The 21,735-nt window shown below is 49.0% G+C and overlaps 1 protein-coding gene across 1 annotated transcript in view; it reads left to right on the forward strand.

The window, feature by feature from the left end:
• Window positions 1–21,735, forward strand: part of MYO1E (myosin IE) — a 74,816-nt gene that overhangs the window by 27,048 nt on the left and 26,033 nt on the right. The window contains exons 2-11 of the mRNA XM_055002491.1: window positions 2,198–2,341; window positions 6,762–6,851; window positions 7,431–7,525; window positions 12,413–12,500; window positions 13,861–13,950; window positions 14,999–15,130; window positions 15,453–15,587; window positions 19,670–19,802; window positions 20,127–20,323; window positions 21,105–21,185. Of these exons, the coding sequence (XP_054858466.1) occupies window positions 2,198–2,341; window positions 6,762–6,851; window positions 7,431–7,525; window positions 12,413–12,500; window positions 13,861–13,950; window positions 14,999–15,130; window positions 15,453–15,587; window positions 19,670–19,802; window positions 20,127–20,323; window positions 21,105–21,185 (1,185 nt within the window). The remainder of the gene's footprint in view (window positions 1–2,197; window positions 2,342–6,761; window positions 6,852–7,430; window positions 7,526–12,412; window positions 12,501–13,860; window positions 13,951–14,998; window positions 15,131–15,452; window positions 15,588–19,669; window positions 19,803–20,126; window positions 20,324–21,104; window positions 21,186–21,735) is intronic.

Genomic DNA, 21,735 nt, shown 5'->3' on the forward strand with positions numbered 1-21,735 from the left:
TAAAAAAGGAAAGTGTGCAACCCATTCAGTCCGCCTCCACCATAACTAGGCTGTAGATGCTGCTACGGAGCAGGCAAGTGATAAGCCCCTTTTCTGGGTAATGTTTTTATTACCCCCAAGTGCTTGCCTGATCTGTTTTTGTGTGTTCCACGAAGGACAGGGCCAGGTTTCTTGGGGGCACTGCTGTGAGTCCTTCCTGTTTCATTTTACTTCCTTGTTTAGACTCGGTCTCAGCCCGGGCGCGCCTGTGTCCAGGGCACATCCTTTTGGTTACTGTAATTTTTTATTTCTGTCTCTCGATGATGTTTAATGGGAAATCGTCTCTGGAGACTAAGTTCCGGGCGCGCTGGGTAATTGCTCGTGTGCTGGGAAGGAGCTTCAAACAGGAGCCGCTGCTTGCTCTTTTTTTGTCTTTTCCTTGGCCTCAAAATGCCCGATAATTCTGGGTCCATTTTCGAGCCGACTGTGCTTTTGGGTTTCCTGAAATCAGCAAACGGCCCCTTCTCGCTTCTCCGGACGCCTCTTGCAGCGATCATTTTGTGAGCCTGCCCATCATTTGAGAACACGGGCAGGTTCCTTCCGAGGAGCCCCTGCTTTGGAGGCTGGGCAGAGGTTTGCTGGAAAGAAGGGCGTTTCCGTGGCTGGGCCCTGATTACAGAGCCCGGCCCCGTTGGCTGTTTGTCAGGGGCCAAGGCTGCCATCTTCAAATCCGAGTCAGTCCGTACTGCAAAGATTCTCAGGTTGCTTTAAGAGGAAAGCAGATTTAGGCAAGAGCGTAGTGGGAACAGGGAAAGCTTAACCAAGCCAGTCGACCCCTTCCCACCCACCCTGGCACTGTCCTGTTTGCCAGGTACTGCTGGTGCTTCTGTATTGTGTGTGTGTATTTCTAATATACTGAAAGTTGCCTTGAATGCCCCATCGTGGCAGAAGGATAGCCTGTGCATTTGGGTTCACCTTGAGCTCTGCCCGTGTGCAAAAGGGGCTCCGTGGAGTATATAGGGGGGATGTTATGGAAGCCACTGTGCACCTGATGGGCACTTCACACATACAGCAAGAAAGCAAGCAAAACATTGAAAACCTTACTAACAAAGTGAAATAAACTCTGTTGATATATGTACAGTGTATCAAGGAATAAATATACAAAGAATCAGTCAATAAAACATAAATTCAAGTTCTTGAGTACAGTAATTTCTGGCTGCACAACAACACTCTACGGCATCTTATTATAATGCGTCCGCAAAGTCACATGTCCTTTGAAAACAAGCTTAACAGCAGACCGTATAAATAAACGTAGACTTAAAGTGACCTATGCTTACAGTGCTGAAGTGCTCCTGCCTTGAGTTATATAATTTTATACAAGACCAAAGTCTTAATGAGACGAAGTCCAATTCATTTCCAGGAGGAGATGTTCCAGTGGCGGAGGTGTAGTGGAGGTGGAACTGCAACGGGGGTACCCGTGTTTGTCTTCCTTCCTCTGGCAGTTATGACGCTATAAAAATACATTCATATAAATTACATTCTCATATTTAATACAAAATTTAAAACACAGTTTATAACAACACTCACAAAGCCACTACTCCATGGAAAAGAGGAGCGTGTCCCAAGAGGTTCCTACGTCCATCGCAGCAGCGATTCATCGAAGCTAAGACCCTCTGTTTAAACAATACTAAGCAGCTGGGCAAAATTCCCTCATTCAGCAAATTAAAGAAACAGAAACAGGAAACCAAAAAGCCTCGTTACTAATTCAAAAAACAAGATAAATCCATGTTGACATTTAATCCAAAAGGTGACGCGGTTTTTAGTTTATAGATCCACCATGGTTCTTTCCTCAGGAGGTCCCTCCTAATTAATTCTGTATTGGTATGTTTGCTGACATGCAATACTGTGAATGTGACATCTTTTTCACAATGTCCCACCGGGGTTCGCCTAGAATTTGGGTTTGCCCCTCTGCTTTATGGCTTGCTGGCTAAGGCCTCCTTGTTGCTAGTGCTGCCCTGCCTGTGTCTTGCTTTTGGGCTTTGGTTCGAGTGTCCGGGGGCTGCGTTTTGTTGTGGAGGGAAAGAACAAGACTGTTTAAACCGTGGCTTGTTTTCTGAGATGCACGCAGCCGGCTGGCCCTAGGGGTGTCTTTGCACTCAGCCAGGAGTGGGTCATCTGTAGGTTTGGATTGATTTTGCACCGTTATTTCTTTCCGCAGGGGAGCAAGGGGCATTATCGGTACCACTGGCAAAGCCACAATGTCAAGCACAGTGGTGTGGACGATATGGTGCTACTTTCCAAAATCTCAGAAGACGCCATTGTGGAGAACCTCAAGAAGCGATACATGGATGACTACATATTTGTATCCTTTCTGGAGGGGTGTTTTATTGGGGCCATTGAAACCTGGAATCCCCAGAGCAAATACCTTAGACTTTCTCTCTCTTTCACAGACTTAGGAGTGTTAAGGGGCAGAGAAGAGCTTTCACCCAGTTTGGAAAGTGGGTGGGTGGATGAAGAGTGCAGTTCTCAGAGCCCTTTCTAGGAGCCGTAGCCTGAATGTCTCGGCTGTGAGTCAGAGATGTGGGACCTCAGGACACGGTCGAGCTTCTGGCCTTGTGTGATGGCCCCCATTTGCCAGTTGGACAAAGCAAGCCTGCCTCCCCTGCTCAGATGAATGAGAAAGCCTGCTTAGGATTCCTCTATAGGCTCTATCACGGAAGACCCTTGGTGGGTCTGATTAGTCCCCCACAGCTGTCTCCTTTGCTCAGGACAGGGGGGAGAGGCACACCTGGAATCTCTGCTTGAACTTTCCCAGCTGAATTCCCACAAGAGGCCTGAAACTGGCTCCATTTTCGAAGTAACTCCTGAAGTCTTTTATATTATTTCTCTTTATATTATTCCTCTTTCTCAATGCTTAGTTCTCGTGGCCCCTTCTTACATGCCCAGGGTCATGCCGATGGCCGCTTTGGGGATAGGAAGCAAATTTCCCAAGGCCAGTTTGGCTGGGGATCCCGATGGTGTTTTGCCATCTTCTGGGCATGGAGCAGGGGTCACCACAGTGTGTGTGTGGGGGGGGGGAGGTAGTTGTGAATTTCCTTCATTGTGCCGGGGGTTGGACTAGATGACCCTAGAGGTACCTTCCAACCCTATGATTTTATTTTTATCCCAAAAGCAATTCCTTGCCTACAATCCTAATGGTTCAATTCCCAATCAATTCAAAGTTAACTTAATAACCCCCCCTCTAATCTGATTAATCCCCAATTGGTTTAATAAATTGAATGAATGAATGAATGAATGAATGAATGAATGAATGAATGAATGAATGAATGAATGAATGAATGAATGAATGAAAGCTGCCTCTGTTGACTTTCTGCCTGCTGTGTCCTGCCAGGAAGACGAGGACTGCGGCTGTCTTTGCGGCGTGGCTTGGGAGATCCCGTTGGGCTCATCAATGTCAAGCGGGTGTTTGGAGTGATGGTTCTGCAGCTCCACTGGGAAAGAAGGGCGTGAACGCCCTTCTCAAAAGTGGCTCCTGCTGCCAGCGCCAAACCTGCTACCCTGCTAGAAAGACCTTCATCTTATGAAAGGATTCCATTGAGGCGAGACACAATAGCCTGCTCTTTCGCGTCTAGTTTTCACTCTGGCATACCCTGCAGCAGTAAAATCAGTCTTAAGTTGCTCAACAGAATGAAGTCTTAGGCAGAGGAGAACGTGGAAATTGGACTGCCCTTTCAGCTTCTGCTTCCGTTTCCAGAGGCTGTGTTTTGCATTTCCGTTCCCTGCCTCAGGGTGAAGCTATACATTTTGGGTGAATGCTTGGGGCGGAAGCCTCCGTTAGGTGCTTTTATGGGGGCCATCTACTTGAGGGGGGCCAGTTTGGAGAATTAAAATGGGAGGAAAGGGCTTGAGCATCACTTCCTCAGCCGCTCCCACCCTTGCAGCTGTTCAGAGGCATGCCTGTTTAACACATGTTTCTCCGGTCTTTCTAAATTCTGCTCAAGGTGGCTAACAGAGAAAAGGAAAAAACCCACAAATAATACAGATGTAAAGCAGTGAATCCCTAAAGCAATTGGAAACAATCCAATGAAGCTAATCGCCCTGCAGTAAAATGACCCGTGTGTCAAAACCTGTTAATAAAAAAACAGCTGCATAAAAGCAGGCCATCAAAACCACCGACAGGCAGGAGAAATGGACCCCGGGAAACTGTCCTGGAGCTCCCGTGGAGGGCAAGTGCCGGGGAGGGGAGGGCGTTGCCGCAGAAGAGTGGAACCCGCAGGTGGCCTTCTGAGCCGTCCACGTTCTCCCCCCAGTCCCTTAAGAGCACCTCTGGGGCTTCCCTTGCATTCCCTTTGCCCCTCAAATGTCGTCTTGCCCTGTGAAATGGCATCGTTGAAAGGTTAGGGTCTGATTCTGGAGTCTGGGCGCTGTTTGGCACCAGGGATCTCAAATGCAGGACCCTCGGCCCAGGCCACGGTGCCGGATGGTATAAGCCCTTCCCCTGGCCTGGCTCCTCAGTCCCAGTACCGCATCTATTAAGGAAGGCCCGTTACTGCTGGGCACCGGACCCCTTGCCTTGCCCGCCAGTGCCTGTGTCTCTGGCCCTCCTGCCTGTTGCAGCAGACTTGTCCTCCCCGCTGCCTGCGGCTGCCGCCCTGCCCTTGGGGGACTGTTGATGCGGCGCTGGGCTTGACTTCCCCCTGACTCTGGCCACACTGCTTGCCTCTGGCCCTGCTGGGTCAGACCCAGTCACAGCTGAACCCGACAAGCTGACCCAGCTTGCTCAGCCAAGAAGACCGAGTGGATGATGCCTTGAGCAGCAAGCAGAATCCGTCCCACTGCCAAGGCTCTCCTGAATTCTGGACGCAGTTGGGCCCTTCCTTCCTCTGAACCGAGACTGCTTGGGCATCTAGTTTGCCGTGGGGACGTCCTCTTCAACCTCGTTGGTGGCTTCTGTAGTCTTGTGTCGCCCCCCTTCCCCAAAGCTCATCCCAGTTACGTCCCAACGGTTTCCTGTAGGCCTCCCAAAGCCAGCTTCCTTCTCTTCCTCACGAGTAGCAACGCATCAGAGCTGCCCGTCTGCAAGTCTCTGGGCTTTGGCGGCTGCTTGACTCAGCTGCCATTTCTCCCGTTCCGGGGAAACATTAACAATCTGGCCCTTCTGGGCAAAGGTTATTGAATCATTCCATAAAATGTGAGAGCTGTTTATCAACCTGCTGCTTCCGTGTTCGTACTCTCCCGCACTCTTGATTGACCACCAAGACGCCTTGGGGGGTGCCACACACAGCTGAGGGTCTCGTACAGAAACGGTGATTGGCACAATATGGGAGTTATGTTCGCTTGCCTTTTTCTGAAACTTGCAACTGGCATGACGTCGTTTTGCAGTTATTATCCCGCCACAACAATGGGCTCTTGTGTACAGCACTGAGTACTAATTGTGGTGTGTGTGGTCAGCAGTCAAGCAGTAGGGGGCTGGTGTCGTTCACACAGCAACAGTCAGCCAGTTACAGAATGCCGGATTCTGTTTTGTGACCTTGAGTTCTGAACTGCGTTTATAGCCCAGCATTTACTGTATCGTAAAATTCTCCCGCTCCCCACTTGTCAGGCTCTCTGGCAGGTGGAGCCTTTTACAAAGCCAGCCACTATCTAGGGACAGCGCAAGTTGATCCCTTCCCAATCCACAACTCCAAGGCCATTATAACGCTAGCACTGGATTGTTATCTGTGACCAGAAGAGGAGCTTTAGCAGAATTTGAGATCTTGGGAGTATGTCAAAGAAAAAGACATTAGAGCGTCCCTGCTGGATCACACCCGCGGTCCATCCAATTCGGTAGTCTCTTCACGCAGTGGTCGACCAGAAGTTCCTAGGTGGTCTGCAAGCTAGGGGGAGGGGGGGCCAAAGCTTCCCCTGGCATTTGGAGGGTTCCTGCCTCTGGTCATGGCCGTTCCACTTAGTCCTTATGGCCAGTAGAGCCCCAGTTTGTAAGAAGTAAAAAAAAATGGAGATTGCCTCCGTGCCTGCATCCAGACATCACAACAAACTGGAGCTCGGTCAAACTGAAGTGGAAGGTAAAGGTAGGCAAGAGCAGGGAACCAAAGCATGAGGTGGCTGGCTGGCATGCAGTCTTGGTTTGTCAAGGCACCTGGATGGAACCCCCCCCTTCGCCCCCCGCCCCCACCCCCCTGATGCCAGGGGGCTGTTTGTTTTCGTTCATCTTAAATCTACTATTTTAGGATTTGTTTAAGGTTCCATTATTTGCTTGGATCTATTTCCTTTTGATTTTTAAAAATCTTTTACTCTAGAAGATAATTTTTGTTGACTTTTTTGCTACTTACTTTAGCTTAATTCCTTTGTATTAAGGAATTATATAATAATAATATATAATTATTATATTATATAATAATAATAGCAACATTCAATTTATACACTGCCCTTCAGGACAACTTAATGCCCACTCTGAGCGATGTAGAAAGTATGTCATTATTATCCCCACAACAAAACACCCTGGGAGGTAGGTGGGGCTGAGAGAGCTCTAGAGAGCTGTGACTAGCCCAAGGTCACCCAGCTGGCTTCAAGTGGGAGTGGGGAATCAAACCTGGCGCTCCAGATTAGAGTCCCACACTCTTAACCACTACACCAAACTGGCTGATGTGAACAACCCTGGGGGGGGGGAAGGGGAGTAAAGGGGTTACAAATATTTTTCTGACTTGTTTATGAGCAGAGGGGAAGAACGAGGGCATTGTAGCATTCTGGGGTGTCATGGACCTTAACGGTTTTGAACATAGACCTACATAGGATCTGTGCTGATCTCTGTGAACCCTTTCAAACAGATGCCGTACTTTGGAGAGAAAGAAGTTGAAATGTACCAAGGAGCTGTAAGCAGAGATGCTATCTTAGCTATGCCTTTTATTTCATTTTAGCTTTGCCCATTGATGTAACTTGTCTCAAATTTGCTTAGACAAGAGGGATAACACTGGAGTTGGTGCAATTAAAGAGTTTACTTGGTGTTTTCTCTGACCAGAGGTGGTCTGCGCTGGGGCAGCTGAGGTTCAGCCCCTATCCATGTGCCTCCTGAGGCATAAGACAAGATCAGAGGTGCAAACTACTGGAGGGGGGGCAGGTCATACACAAGCCTCATTGAAGGGCGGAGATGCTCCCGTTCATGTCGGGGAGGGGGCAGGAGAGCATCCCGATAGGTGCATGCAGATAGTCTTTTACAGGAGCACTTCCTTATCTGAGTCTACCTGGGACCAGAATTCAGGCGGGCAGGTCCCTTTAAAAATAAAAACCGACCTTAGTTTTTTCCAGTCTTTTGAGAAGGAGGCTGATTTTTAACTTGTTTAAAGGAGAAGAGATTGAAAAAGTTACCTGGATTGCATATCTCTTGTTCATACAACCTATAAATAACTTATGCAGTATTCGTTGTTCTATCTTGTGCGTTTCCCTCCTTGTAGGCTCAATATGAAAATCCACCACATATCTACGCTCTAGCGGACAACATGTACCGAAACATGATTATTGACCGGGAGAACCAGTGTGTGATAATCAGGTCAGGAACTTTTCTTTCTCTCACTCGAATGCATTTATTGTGCTGGACAAGGACTCTGTGTGTGTGTGTGTGGAGGGGGTTAGGCTCCCTTCCGCCTTACTGGCATTGACAATACCCAAGCACTGACCTTAAAAATGCTTGGGCCCTAGAGAAAATCCTGGTTCTCTCTCCGCAGTGGTCAACCTCCACCTGGGACCTGTCATGTCAGACGGCAGGTGCAGGCTCCCCGGTGGGATGCTCCTCCACACGAAGGCGGCTCCGCTCAGAACATGGGTAGGCGGGGATAAAAGGTTCTGGCCTGGCCTTCTTTTCCTTGCAGATGAAGTTCAATGTCTGCAACTGCACCGTGATGCACACTGGAGCCAAAAATCCTTTAAATATTTGTTGATGGGGTCTGAGCTGGTGGAGAGAGGACATGAGCAGGCGGGAGAGAGATCTTGGAGTTGCCGCAGAACTCTCTCTGAAAATGCAGCAGCGGTGAAACAGGCAAAAGGGATCATTAGGAAAGGGACTGAAAATAAAATAGTCCATATTGTAATGCCCTTGAATAAAGCTGTGGTGCGGCCTCATTAGGAACACTGTGTGCCATTCTGGTCACCCTCTCTAAAAGGATATTGAAGAGCTGGAGGAAAGGACAGAAGAGGGCAACCAAGATGATTAAGGGGTTGGGGCTCCTTTCCTATGAGGAAGGCTGGAGGGCCAGGGACTTTAGAAGACTCCCGGAAGGGGTGGGGAGATGACTGAGGTTTATAAAGTTATGCCCAGGACGGAGACAGTGGAGAGGGAGTTTGGTCTCTCTCTCCCAAAATGCTAGAACTGAGGGGGACCCAATGAAGTTAACTGGCAATAGATCCAGAATGGACAAAAGGGAGAACCTTTTCGCTCAACAAGCATTTACGCTGTGGGGTTCGCTGCCAGCGGGTGTAGCCACAGACATGAGCACTGGTGGCATTCGACGGGATTGCTGGAGGAGAGGCCTCCCAAGGGCTACTCGCAGGAGCCCTCCAATCCAAAGCCTCGGATGCCAGTGCCAGGAGGCAGCCCCACCTTCTATGCAAATCTTGCCTGGGGGAGGTCTTCAGAAGATGGTCTCGCGGATGACTGCTGGAAGCTGGAGGAGGGGGTCCTCGGCCATTGGGTGGAACAGATACTATCCAAAGCGCTTGAGCCTTTGCAGTCCCTGCCAGACGTCTCTCCTAAGAGACAGATGTGTGAGCCCGCTTGCGGGGAGAGTGGGATACAAATAGGAAATAATAATAAATAATTCCTGTTTTTCAAGCAGTGGTTTGTAAATGAATGACATGAACTTCTTTTCCTAAGAATACTTTAGCTTTCGGACACCGGCCAGCCACGGACCACTGCCCTTCTCCCATGAGCCACGGGCTCTGACTTTTCCCAGATCTCTTCTCCTGATTTCTATCTGGGAAAAGCTTTATTAGGAGCCTAAACAGCCGTGCCTGGAGCTCTTCCCCTGCGGTGTATCCTCTTGCTCCACGTTTTCCGTGTGTCAGCAGCCAGCCTTGTTTTCTTCTCAACATATCATCATTGTGGCTTTTTCAATTCTATTTCTGGTTTCTGAAGCTTAAAAATAAATGTACGCTTCAGGGTTTACAGGAATTCTTTCTGCCTGTGGCTGGGGACCCAATGGAGAAATAGTGACGTAGCTAGAAATTCACATCTTGTGTGTGTGTGTGTGGGTGTGTGGGTGTGCAGTGGGGGCCCTGCCCTGAAACTACTGTAATGCTGTGGTGGGTAAGTTCTCCGGATGAGTTTTATTGCATCCACAACTTCGGAATAACTTTTGTTTGAAGTTCAAATGTCCCCTGGACGGATGGTATGAAAAGGGACCCCGATGCAGGAGCTGTTCCTTTGAGAGCACGGGGTGACCGAACGGCTCACGCTGCTCCTCTGGGTGTTAAGAGAGTATAAGAGTCGGTCACTTATGGGCAGCTGCCTTGTGATGAGAAAGTGTCCGCGGCTTATGGTGCGTCGTGTGTCATTTGCAGACATACAGACTCCTAAGGGACCCCTAAAGCGGGAAGCACGACCACCGGTCCTGCGTCTGCTTCCTAAAGAGCAACTCCCTGGGTCCCCCGTGGCCCCTTCTAACTAGCCTCCATTAAATTCCTAGTATTTGGAATCAGCATCCGCTCAGATCGGCTATCCTTTCTCCATACTTCTCTGGGTGATGCACTTCAATAGCTGGTTTAAGTACTAGGCTACCAAAGCAATAAAACACTTTTACAATAATCAAGACCTCCAGACTCCTAGTGCCGTGGAAGCTTTTCTCTGTGAATGGGATCTGGCTGGCCTGTGATCAGGCATCTTGTTTTAAGGCAAATTTTTGGAAAGCCAGCATTTAACTTAAAAAAAAACCATTTAAGGTAAATTCTGATATCTAGCTTTCTTATTAGGAAGTGCAGCAATAGGCCCAGGTATGGCTTTGCTTTCTAGACAAGGAGGAATATACAGAGAGGGGTGGGTGCACTAAGCCTCCCCCCACCCCTGTCTCATTGGCCTAGCTTCAATATCGTTTGGTTCCATGGCAGCAGAGCTGGATGGACTGGGCCTCCGCTGCTGCCAAAATCCTACTTGTGCGGGCATCAAATGCTCTTTTGACTTTTCATTTAATTTTAATCATCCTAATGCACGGGCTTTGTGATTTATTTGAACGTGTCGTTGTCTGGCGTTTGTTCCTCTCTTCGGCTGGGCTGTTGGGCTGACGGGATCTGCCAAACACTGACTCAGTTGCTGAAGCGGAACCATTCGAGGGATGAATTGGTCTGTCTTGGGTGACCATCTTGTGTCCTCTGCACCGCCCTGCTTTTGGAGCTGGCTGCTCCGTGCTGGCACCGCTGGCACGTGTCGGGCGAGACATTCTAAGACTGGGTTTGGCGGGGTGTGTGTGCGTGGCTGGATGTGTTATAAGAGGGGGATTGTGGGCATTTTGTACCAAAAGCATTTCTGTCCTGCAATTGAACTCATGATGCAAAGTTCAAGATGGGTAGCCGTGTTAGTCTGTCTGTAGTAGTAGAAAAGGGCAAGAATCCAGGAGCTAACAAAATTTGGGGTAGGGTAGTCACAGCTCACTTCTTCAGATATGTATTGCAGATGGGAGGCAAAGAGGACCCCAAATGGGTTCTGGATGAGGTGAGATTTGGAGCTGCTGCTGCTGGCTGTTGTGCTGTTCCTGCACTGGTCAGGGATGCTTACCGGGTGGGCTCTCTTGTCTGTAAAAAGGCAGGAGAGAGCTTTTGAGAGGCACGGCCGTATGAGAGCAGAAAGGGAAACCGAGAACCGCTTGGGACACACGCCTTTGCCAAACTCCTAAGCACTGGTAGGACTAATTTAAAATTGCTTTGAGGATGTGACTGTGGGTACAGGTTGTGTCATTCTGGCTAGTGTATAGAGGGATTTTTAAAGCCCCCGGGGCGGTAGCTCAGTTGAAGAGGTCTTTAAGCACTTTGCATTGGGTTGAGCCTTCCACGTGGGGCATGATTTCGTACAGGTAGAGAAGGTGTTTGGAATCCGTTCTGATAGTTAGAATCTGTTTGGATGTGGCTGGAGTGGGCATCGTAATTGGAACGCGCCTGCAGAAATGTCAGCGTTCTAGCTGGTGAGCCACTTCCGGTGTGGGCAGCGGTATATATACAGCCTTATATTAAAGACTCACACAGTTATATTCTGACCTTTGCACTTGGGGACTAGAGCACGCTTCTTCAGAGGCCAGTGGCTTCTACTCCATGGAAGTTTAGGTCAGACTAGAATGTTGTTGATCTTTAAGGTGCCCCAGGACTGGTTCTTGCTGCAGCAGACGAGCGCTGCTATTCCCCTGGAGTTCTTATCCTGTGTATTGCTTTCTCTGTAATATTTTTTAAAACCTTGATAAATATTTAAAAAGAGACACTGTATATGATGGCCTGAAAACAAGCCTTCTGTTTAAAACTCGGTGGCTGTTGAGTATTACATACATCTCTTCCCTCCCCACCTCCAGCAGTCTCCACCTGTTCCCTTTTTGTTGTCAAAATCTGCAAAACACACAATGCAAGTATTTATAGCTGTATATGGGAACATTTATTACGTTTAAAAATAGAAGTTGCTGAATTGGAGGAGGAACACGTAACTTTTTTTTTTTTTAGTGACATTAAGTCATGATACTTCCTCTAAATTTATGATGCATGTTTTTGTAGATTGCTTCTTATGGGAGATCCCTCCCTAATGAGGGACAGAATTAGAAGAAAGAGATTGCACTTGGCTTAGCGGGAAAGCAATCGACAAGGAAGGAGCCAGTGACGAATCAGTTTTCAAGAACCCTTTTACTGGCATGGCCAGAATTCCCCAGAGGAGGAAGCACGACGCAGTTCAAGCAGGGGGCCAGGAGAAGCCAAGTTAGCAAGGGCAGGCTCTGGATCCGGAGCCTGCTGTTCGTAAATATTGTACAGTCCAGCTCTTGCTGCTTGGTTTGCAGTGGTCCTTGCTGAGCAAGTTATTTAGGTCCCAGTCATTAAACTGGAATAAAAACCTGCCCGTTTCATGGGAATGCAGTTTTGGTTTGCAAGAGCTGCAGAGTAAAAACTTTGCTTGGCTTGGAAATCTCAGTTCTCCAGAAATATAAAAGGGAGAAATATATTAAAGCTTCCATAGTTACTCCTGTGACACTAGCCTTCTTACAAAATCTTGTGACTGGAGGGCCTCCCTGCCTTCTCCCACAGCATTCCATGGCTGCAAACTGGGACGTTGCCACTTAACAGGGAGGGAGAGCCTTCTTTTGGGTGGCGCGTTCTGGATCTTTGTAGCAAAAAGACTGATCAGTGCAGTGAAGTTAATTAATTGGATCTACTTTGGGTCCTGGGAATTCCTACAAATGTGTCTGTTTTTATTTCCTAGTGGTGAAAGTGGTGCTGGGAAGACGGTGGCGGCCAAATACATTATGAGTTACATCTCTAAAATATCAGGTGGAGGCCCCAAAGTGCAGGTGAGATGAGACGGGGAAGAGGGAGAAGAGGATACTGGAACAAGCGTTTCCATCCATGCAAGGCACCATAAGCAAGATCTGTGGCTTGAACAGGGGTTGGCGGGCCTGCTGAAGGGGTTCTCGCGGATGCATGGAGCAAGCCCAGTGAACTGATGTGAACGGGCCAGATGTGAACAGGGAGGAAGCCCCTCTGCCTTTTTTAAGGAGGGACTTCCTTGCTGGCAGTGCTGAGTTAAACGAAGGCAAGGCTGTGTGTATCTGGCAGCCTCTGAGCCCTGCGCTGGAGGCAGGCTGGAGGGGCTGGGGGCGGCCTGAGCCCCGCTCTGCTGGCCGGGGGCAGCTGCTTTCTCCTGGGCAGTTGCTTCCGTTACTCTGCTGCTCCCTGTAATTTATTTGGTTTACAGAGCTCACGTCAATTATATCCCTCCTGCCTTTGCCGTGGGAGACAGTGATAACAGTCTACCTGGCTTCGGATGAACTAACGGAAATGTGTGCTTTTAAAATTTCTGGAATGGCTTTACTCGTGTGCTAAATACTACCATTTTCAGTTATTTTGGGCAAATTCTACCCCTCTTTCTGCAAAAGCCACATCCACAAATAAAGAAGTGATTATATTGATATGTGTGTCCTTGGTTGCTGGGGGGCGGGGCGGGTGCATGCATGCGCACACAGGTGATTTCCCCCTTCAACTTCAATAAGACATCTATTTAACCATTCAAGGCTACAAGTGTCGAAGGGCTGATCGAAACATTATATGAGATATCTGTAATCTAGTCCCCCCCAGTGTATTGTTAATGTCTCTCCCACAACCCTACCCAACCTAAGATACAACAGGATACACTAAACCATGGGCCCTACAAGCGTTTTTTTTCTTGGAAAAACTTCCTCTAGAGATGTTCTCTGGGCTGCTGGTTCCTTTTAAGATCAGCAACGTTGCTGGAACAAACTGAAAGCTCCAGGCAGTTCAGACAGCTTATTCATGAAATATTGGGCAGATCTCTTATAGAAAGTCCTTTCACACATGCATTTACTGTATAACAATTACATCAGCCAGAGACAGGGCCTTCTTGGTGGTGGCTCCTCACTGGTGGAATTCTTTACCTGCCTCGTGTCACTGGGAGTTTGTACTTCGGAGGCTTAGGCATTCAGTGAAAATGTGTGTGTTTCCCCCTTGCTTTTTGCAATGCCCTGTTAAGGCGTTTGTTGCTGCCCATTTTGACTATTTCTGCTGCAGCTGCTTAGCAAAATGTGTTGTGATTTTATTGGCTCTCTGTGTTTGGGGTATTTTTATTAACATTTTGTAAGTGCACCAAGGACTAAATAGGCAGGTTTCAAATTAATCTTTGGTTGACCTTTTCAGCATGTCAAGGACATTATTCTGCAGTCTAACCCCCTTTTGGAAGCCTTTGGGAATGCCAAGACAGTTCGGAACAACAACTCTAGCCGATTTGTAAGTCGTTTTTTCCAGCCACTTGTCACCATCTCAGATGTTTGGGGAGTGACAGAATAAGACTTTTCCCTCCCTATGGTGGGTAAATGTGCAAACTCAGTTGGACTGCTGGCTATCCTGAGCTGTAGGATAACAACAAGGACATACAGCTTGTGTGTGTGTGTGTGTGTGAGTGTGTGTTGAGGATAATTGTGGGGATAGTTCTGAAGAACTTCTTGGCTGCGGAACATGCAAGGGAACGAGTCTTGGTTCTGGTACAGGGAGTCATTCTAGCTGAGGCCGCTGAGTGGCGAGTGGTCTTTTTTGGTTTTAAATCAGAGGGCTCGAAGGCATGTGACGGAGCCACTGCTATCAATGCAGAGGAGTTCGCCGTGTAGTAGCAATATCAAAAAGAGTCCAGTAGCACCTTTAAGACTAACCAACTTTATTGTAACATAAGCTTTCGAGAATCACAACTCTCTTCATCAGATGCATCTAATGTCAGATGCATATGATGATGAGAACTGTGATTCTCGAAAGCTATTGCTATCAATAGTTTAGATATTCCTTTTTTTCTTCTGTCCCACAATCAGCTATGATCAAACAGTTTATCAAGTTTTTTATGTACTACAATATTTGTGACAGGAGAAAAAAAATGTATGCATACCATAGAATTAATCTCTAGCCCTAGAATGGAGACATGGAAATTATATGGAAGAATAGTAAAGAGTCCAGTAGCACCTTTAAGACTAACCAAGTTTATTGTAGCATAAGCTTTCGAGAACCACAGCTCTTTTTGTCAGATGCATCTGACGAAGAGAGCTGTGGCTCTCGAAAGCTTATGCTGCAATAAAGTTGGTTAGTCTTAAAGGTGCTACTGGACTCTTTACTATTTTGCAACTACAGACTAACAAGGCGAACTCCTCTCGATCTATGTAGATGGAAGGAGAGATTGTTCCTTGACAATCCTGCTGGAACCCTGGCCCAGTGGACCAGTTGGCAAGGCTTACCGTTGAAGTTCATATTTACTTAATCCACTGGCAATAATTCACACCCCTATTTGTTTCAGGGGAAATATTTTGAAATTCAGTTTAGCCCAGGTGGAGAACCAGACGGGGGGAAAATTTCCAACTTCCTGCTGGAGAAATCTCGGGTGGTCATGAGAAATCCTGGCGAGCGCAGCTTCCACATTTTTTATCAGGTGGGGTCTTTCGGGTTTTTTTAATCTGCTTTGTTTTCAAGCTGCATAGAGCACAGTTCTCCTGCGGTTTTGTGGGCAGGGTGTCTCACGGAAATGGTGGACTCCACGTATCAGGACATTCTCCTGCATCGGCTCTGCTGAAATGTACGGAAGCTGCTCCCACTCCCCATTTCCATGAGAGTCGCACAGGGGAATGTCCGAGTGGATCGTGGCCAACCTGGGACTGGAACCACTGCTGGGTCTCCTTTCCCCTCGGCACATCACACTGACTGTGACTGAACCGAGACAACTTGCGATAACATTTCTCTGTTTCCTTCTGCAGTTGATTGAGGGTGCCTCCAGTGAACAGAAGACCAGTCTCGGTGTCACCAGTATGGACTATTATCACTACTTGAGCCTCTCTGGATCCTACAAAGTGGAAGACATTAATGACAAATCTGACTTCCAGGAAACTCTGGTAATTATCCCCCCTCCAAAATAATTTCCAGAATAGTATTTCACAGGCATACGGGCATTATTGGTATCACTTTTTGTCCAGTCCACCCTCTCTTCCACCAAGGAGTTCAGGGGCAGCATCCTGGCTTTACTCCATTCCCAAGCATGTGAGAATGAAAGATGTGTTTACTGTGAAGCACAGACTCTCCTATGTAAGTGTGATGTTGTCCACTGATAGGACACTTGTAAGAACACTTCTGGAAATAAGCCCCTTTGCCTAGGACAGCCCTAAGAATCTCTGCCTGTCTGTCTGTCTCTCTCTTTGTTTGTCCGTCTCTCTCTCTCACAGCCCCCCCCCTCCCATCTTATCTTTGCAATGAGTGGCCTTAGCAACTTTGTTCTGTTTCTTAAATGAGGTAGGGATTCTTTGGGCCCAAGAAGAGCATCTGTGGAATGAGCCCTTAGATATTTTGCAGCTTTTGGATGGCACCGAAGTGACCTGTATAGATCTATGGTGGAGCTGCATTTGGAAAGCCGATCTTGCAGTCCTGCTGAAAACTGCAGAAAAGAGCAATCAAGGAGTTGGAGCGCCTTCCTTACAAGAGAAAGCTAAGGAGTCTGGGGATTTTTTTAGGTCAGAGGAAAGATATCTAACAGGTTTATAAAACTATGCATAGGTTGGAGAAAGTGCATAAAAGTTGTTTCTTCCCTTCTGAAAATGCTCGAACTCACAGATACAAAAAGGGAGTGATGAGCAGTTGATTCAGGACAAAGAGTAGTTTAACTTACAGAACTCACTGCTACAAGATGTAGTGATGGCCGCTTGCCTAGATGGCTTTAGAAGGGCCTCAGATGCATCCCTGGAGGATAAGCCCAACAAGCACTATCGGCTGTGTCGGATAAATGGACCCTCCGTACTCAGAGGCAGTGCTCCTCTGAATGCCGATTGCTACTGTGCAGAACAACAGAGAAGGGCTGTTGCATTTGTGCCCTGCTCCTTGTGGGCTTCCTGGAGGCATCCCGGTTGGCCACGTTTGGAGGCAGGGTGCTGGACTAGACGGGCCTTCCGGTGTGAAGCTTCAGGACCCTTCTTATGTATTACTTTGGTGCGAAACATTAGTGACTTGTGGGGGGGGCGCGTGTTGCAGCATATCTGTTCTATGAGACTTTGTTTTGGAAGCTGCCTCAAACGCGTCTTTTGGAGTGAGTGGCGTTACCAGTGTATTAAATATGTGGCTCTAGCTGGTTTGCATGGAGAGCAGCCCAGTTTAAGTGAGGCGCTGCCGCACGGCGGAGTGCATCTGCCTCTCCGCCGTTATGTCTCAGTCGAGGCTAAGGGAGTGGTCTTGGAATGATGGTTCTCCCCCAAGGGACAGGCACAGCACACACAACCCAAACTCTTTCCTCGTTGCTTGCAGAGGATTTTTTCCATCTGCGAATTGTAAAGGTTTCTGGGGCTCGTTCTTCAGAGGACCCTCAGATCCACTGGGATCCCGTGCAAAGCTAGTGTGTCCCTGGACAGACCCTCCGAGGCCTCTCCTTGCAGGGGAGATGGGTCACGGCGTGGGCAAGCGGTCTGTCAGGGATGCCTGCTACGCCTGATCCTCTCATTGAGGAAGTCCAGCATACCCCCAATCAGAGCTGGCAAACCTTCTGACATATTGCAGGAACGGGAATGTACAGGTGCCAGGAAATTGCCATGTAAACCTGTTAAAATGTAACCGAGTCAGCGAGCTTTCACCTGGAGGCCGTAAAACAGATTGGCCTGTCCGGTATGCAAACAAGGGGGATTTTCTGGGTGGGGAAATGGGGGCCTCATTTCAACTCCTCCTGAGGGTGGGCCTGTTTGCGAGACGCAGAAGGAAGACGCGAGCTGTCTGTGGTCTCTTCCCGTTTCGTCTGTGCTCCCCCTTCACACTGGGAAGGCAGGGGGGGAAGCGTGGACTCTGCTTACTGTCCGGCCCTTGTGGAGTTCACCTTCCTCACTGGAGGCGAGGCCAGCAAGAGCCCCTCCCTGCTTTTGAACAGAAGCCTGCGGGGCCTGTGTAAACACGGCAGAGCCAGCCAAGGTACCTCTGGCAGACCAGACAGGTCCCTGCTCCGAGGAGCTTGCAGTGGCGGAGAGTCTCGCTTCGGTTTCCCCACCTGAGAAACAAGGCTTGCCTCTCGCTTGGCCACTTCTGCACTGGATTCTCACCACCAGAGCACCTGCAATGCTTTGCTTTTCATCCCTGACTCCCGTTCTGAGCAGGCTTCTTGTTGTGCTTCATGCTGAGAAAGCCAGTTTGGCGTAGTGGTGAAGAGCGGCAGGACTCTAATCCAGAGAGCCGGGTTTGATTCCCCACTCCTCCTCTGCTTGAAGCCAGCTGGGTGACCTTGGGTCAGTCACAGCTCTCTCGGAGCACTCTCAGCCCCACCCACCTCACAGGGTGAGTGTTGTGAGGGTAACAGTAACATACTTTATATCGTCAAAGGCTTTCACGGCCGGAGAACGATGGTTGTTGTGGGTTTTCCGGGCTGTATCGCCGTGGTCTTGGCATTGTAGTTCCTGACGTTTCGCCAGCAGCTGTGGCTGGCATCTTCAGAGGTGTAGCACCAAAAGACAGAGATCTCTCAGTGTCACAGACACTCCTGCCAGGGTGTGTCTGCCAGAGGCTTGGTTCAGTTCAGAGATGTTTTCTTAGAGCCACAGAGGTATCTGAATTGCTGCTGCAGTGTGTGGATTGCACAAATCCCTGAAAGGTCATACTGTCTCCCTCTTTGGCGCAGTTGACCATTCACAAGCCATCTTCGGAAATGCAAGCTCCCTCCCGTCCCTACACGGAATTCCTCACTCCAGCCTTCGCTGTGGTCTCAGGGCCCTTGATGCAGCCGTTGTGCAGAAGTGGAACCGCCAGGGAACTTCTCTCTGCCGTCTTGAACTGTGCAGTGACAAAAAGGCGGGAGACCCATGAAGCCTAGTTTGATGTGGTGTGGGCCGCAGCTGAGGTTAACCCGCTCCTGAAACCAGCGGAAATGTTGGTTTCAGTTCCTAGCTGCAAGGGAATCCTGGCCCTCCTTAACATGGCCGCCAATGGACTACAGTTTGAAGAGGGGGAAGTTGCTCCAGGGATGAACTGCAGGGAGGGGGGGTGGGGGGTTTCCTTAACCACAGTCACGGGTCGTCCAGCATTGCCTCCGCACCGGCCCAGCCTAGTCTGCTGCCCCAGATCTCGTGGGGCAAGCCAGACTGCTTTGGGTCCTTTGGGAATCCTTCTTATCTCCCAGTGTGGTGGAAAGAGAGTTTGCAGGGGGGGGGGTTCTGTTCCTTCCCCGTGTAGCTCTCCCCCGGAACCCGTGTGCAGGTTTTGCATCTTGACTGAATGCCCAGTGACACATTGCAAGGGGGAGGGGGGAGATCCATGGCTGCTTCTCAGCTGTGGCTCTCCAGTAACGGTGGGTAAAGGGGATGCAGGAGGCAGCCTGGCTGCTCCCATCATTTTGCGGCTGCTTGCAGGGGCGGAGAAGCGCCACAGAGTTCTTGCTCTGCCCTCCCGTCCCCCCTCCTGCTGTTTGGGAGGGAATAGAGCCCAGAGACTTTGCCCAGCCCTTTCTTGCTTCAGGGTGTCTGGGATGTATGCCTTCTCCTGCTCTGACACTTGTTGTGTGTATTTTGGGGGGGGGGGCGAAAGAGAGAGAGAGAGAGAGAGGCGCACACATCTGGAAACTTGCTTTCCACACTGTAAGGCCTTTTTATTTGAGCAGCTTTTGTGGCTATGAAAGAGCACGGCAAGGGCTGGGCCGTAGGGTGGGAGGGCAGTCTGGCTCCCTTATGACGTTTCATGTCCCCTTTCCTGAACTTTCAGTTTTTCTTGGAAAAGAGGAGGACTGGCAAAGCAGGCAACCAGGGGTGAAGGCCAGCCTAGGCTGCTGCGTGTTCTTGGACTGGCAGTCGCAGGGGTGAAGGGGATCCATAGCGAAGCCAAAGGAGTCACGGCAGAAGATGTGCTTGGGGGAGGGGGCGGGGGGCGGGGAGAGAGGCGGCATCACACTAGCAGCTAAAAGCACCACCCGTCCTTGGGGAGGCCTCTGACTTCATCTGCACTCTTATTTTAATTTCCCCAGCATGCAATGAACGTGATTGGCATCTTTGCGGAGGAGCGAGCGTTGGTGCTGCAGATTGTGGCTGGCATACTTCACCTGGGCAACATCAGCTTCAAAGAAGTTGGCAACTATGCTGCAGTGGAAAGCGAGGAGTGTAGGTAGCCCAGCGGAGCATGAATGCGCCAGACTCGAGCATGATCTGTGATGACGAGATGAGTGGGCGTGGCTGCCGGGCAATCCGACTGATTCCAGCATGCTGTGCTTTCATTCCAGACGCGCTGCCTTTGCCCCATGAAGGAAGAGTGCGTGTGTATTCCGGGGATGTGTGCGCACCCTTTGAGACATTTCCTTAGTTTTTTCCATCCGAGGCAGTATTTGCAATGAGAGATGGACACCAGGAATTGCTTCTGCACGAAAGCAGTGCTTTTATGCTCAGAGCTGCTAACTCTGGTGTTTCTCTCCCTTTCTCTTTTGGCAGTCTTGGCATTCCCCGCTTTTCTCCTGGGCATCAACCAGAGCCGACTGAAAGAGAAGCTGACTAGCAGGCAGATGGACAGCAAATGGGGTGGCAAATCGGAGTCCATCAATGTAACCCTCAATGTAGAGCAGGCGTGTTACACCCGAGATGCCTTGGCCAAGGCGCTTCATGCCAGGATCTTTGACTACCTGGTGGATGTAAGTGGTGCTTCAGGGTTTCTCCCCAGCCCAGATGTAGGGGGAAGTGATTAGCACTCTGAACTAGGGCCAGAGAGATCTGGGATGAAATCCCTGCTGAGCCCCAAATATAACTGGGTCAGTTGTTCAGCCTAAAATGAGGGAGGGGGATATCCTTCTAGGCTGCCCCAAATTTCTTTGGGGAAGGGGTTGGGTACCACTTTGAAAGAATTCAAAGCTAGAGGCCATTATAAGGATTGAACATATTGCTAAACAGAAGTGTAGCTGACAAAAGATCAAAATTAGGATGACCCAATTAAGTAGTTGGCCCTGACCTGGATAGCCCAGGTAAGCCTGACCTCATCAGATCTCAGAAGCTAAGCAGGGTCGGCCTTGGTTCGTAATTGGATGGGAGACCTCCTGCAAAGACTAGGGTTGCAGAGGCAGGCAATGGCAGACCAACGCTGTTAGTCTCTTGCCTCAAAAAATCCAGCAGGGGTCATCGTAAGTCAGCTATGACTTGACGGCACTTTCCACCACCACCAATTAAGTAGCTGACTTAGAGAACGCCTTGCTGCAAGTTGTTTTATTAGTGGTTTGGACAGATTTAAAAGGGGCTTGGTCCGATTTATGAAAGAGAGGGATATTGTGGGCTACGTAACTTTACAGAATGAAGCAAAACCACATTTTGGAGTGGTGGGCTTTCAGGTGAGGGTTGGGAACAAGATTGTTTCCCAAGTTGAAGTACATTTAGGATGTCGGATTAAACAGTTCCTCGTAAATTCTTTTCTCTGTTTACCAGTCCATTAATAAGGCAATGGAAAAGGATCATGAAGACTACAACATTGGTGTCCTGGACATCTACGGCTTTGAAATATTTCAGGTAAAGTCCAAGATGCTTGTGAACTGTTTTGGTGGCTACAGAAAAATATTTCCTTCTGCCAGAAGAAAGAAATTCTCCTCCTGCGAGGGAGGAGTTCCCTAGAGTTCGGGATGCAGCAAGGACTACTACAGCATCGTGGAATGCATCGTGGAAAGACACCCCCCTCCTGGGAATGCAAAGGGTGGGCTTGTTGCTGCTTGGAGTCTGGGAGGGCTGGTACTGAGGACCGGGCCACCTTTTCTTCTGGGGCGCAGAAGGCAGGCTTGCAAAAGAGTCTCTTAAGCAGAATATTCCTACCCCAGAGGAACGAATGGCTGCCCTTCCTTTAGTACAGGAGAAAGTAAAAGGATTGTTGGCAAGGAGTGAACTTCTCCATGCCTCTGGTGACTCTCCGTGATTGTCATCTTTACTGAACTCATCCTGAGTTCTACGGTGTGACAGAACGTTAGGAAAGTGGTTTGTTGGGATTGGCTTGTAGGGAAATATTCCAAGGTCACATTCAATCATGCAACATAAGGACCTGCACGACACCGACTGTGAATCCTTTTAG

This window comes from Eublepharis macularius, chromosome 18 (genome assembly GCF_028583425.1).
Source record: "Eublepharis macularius isolate TG4126 chromosome 18, MPM_Emac_v1.0, whole genome shotgun sequence".
NCBI classification, from domain to species: Eukaryota; Metazoa; Chordata; class Lepidosauria; order Squamata; family Eublepharidae; genus Eublepharis; species Eublepharis macularius.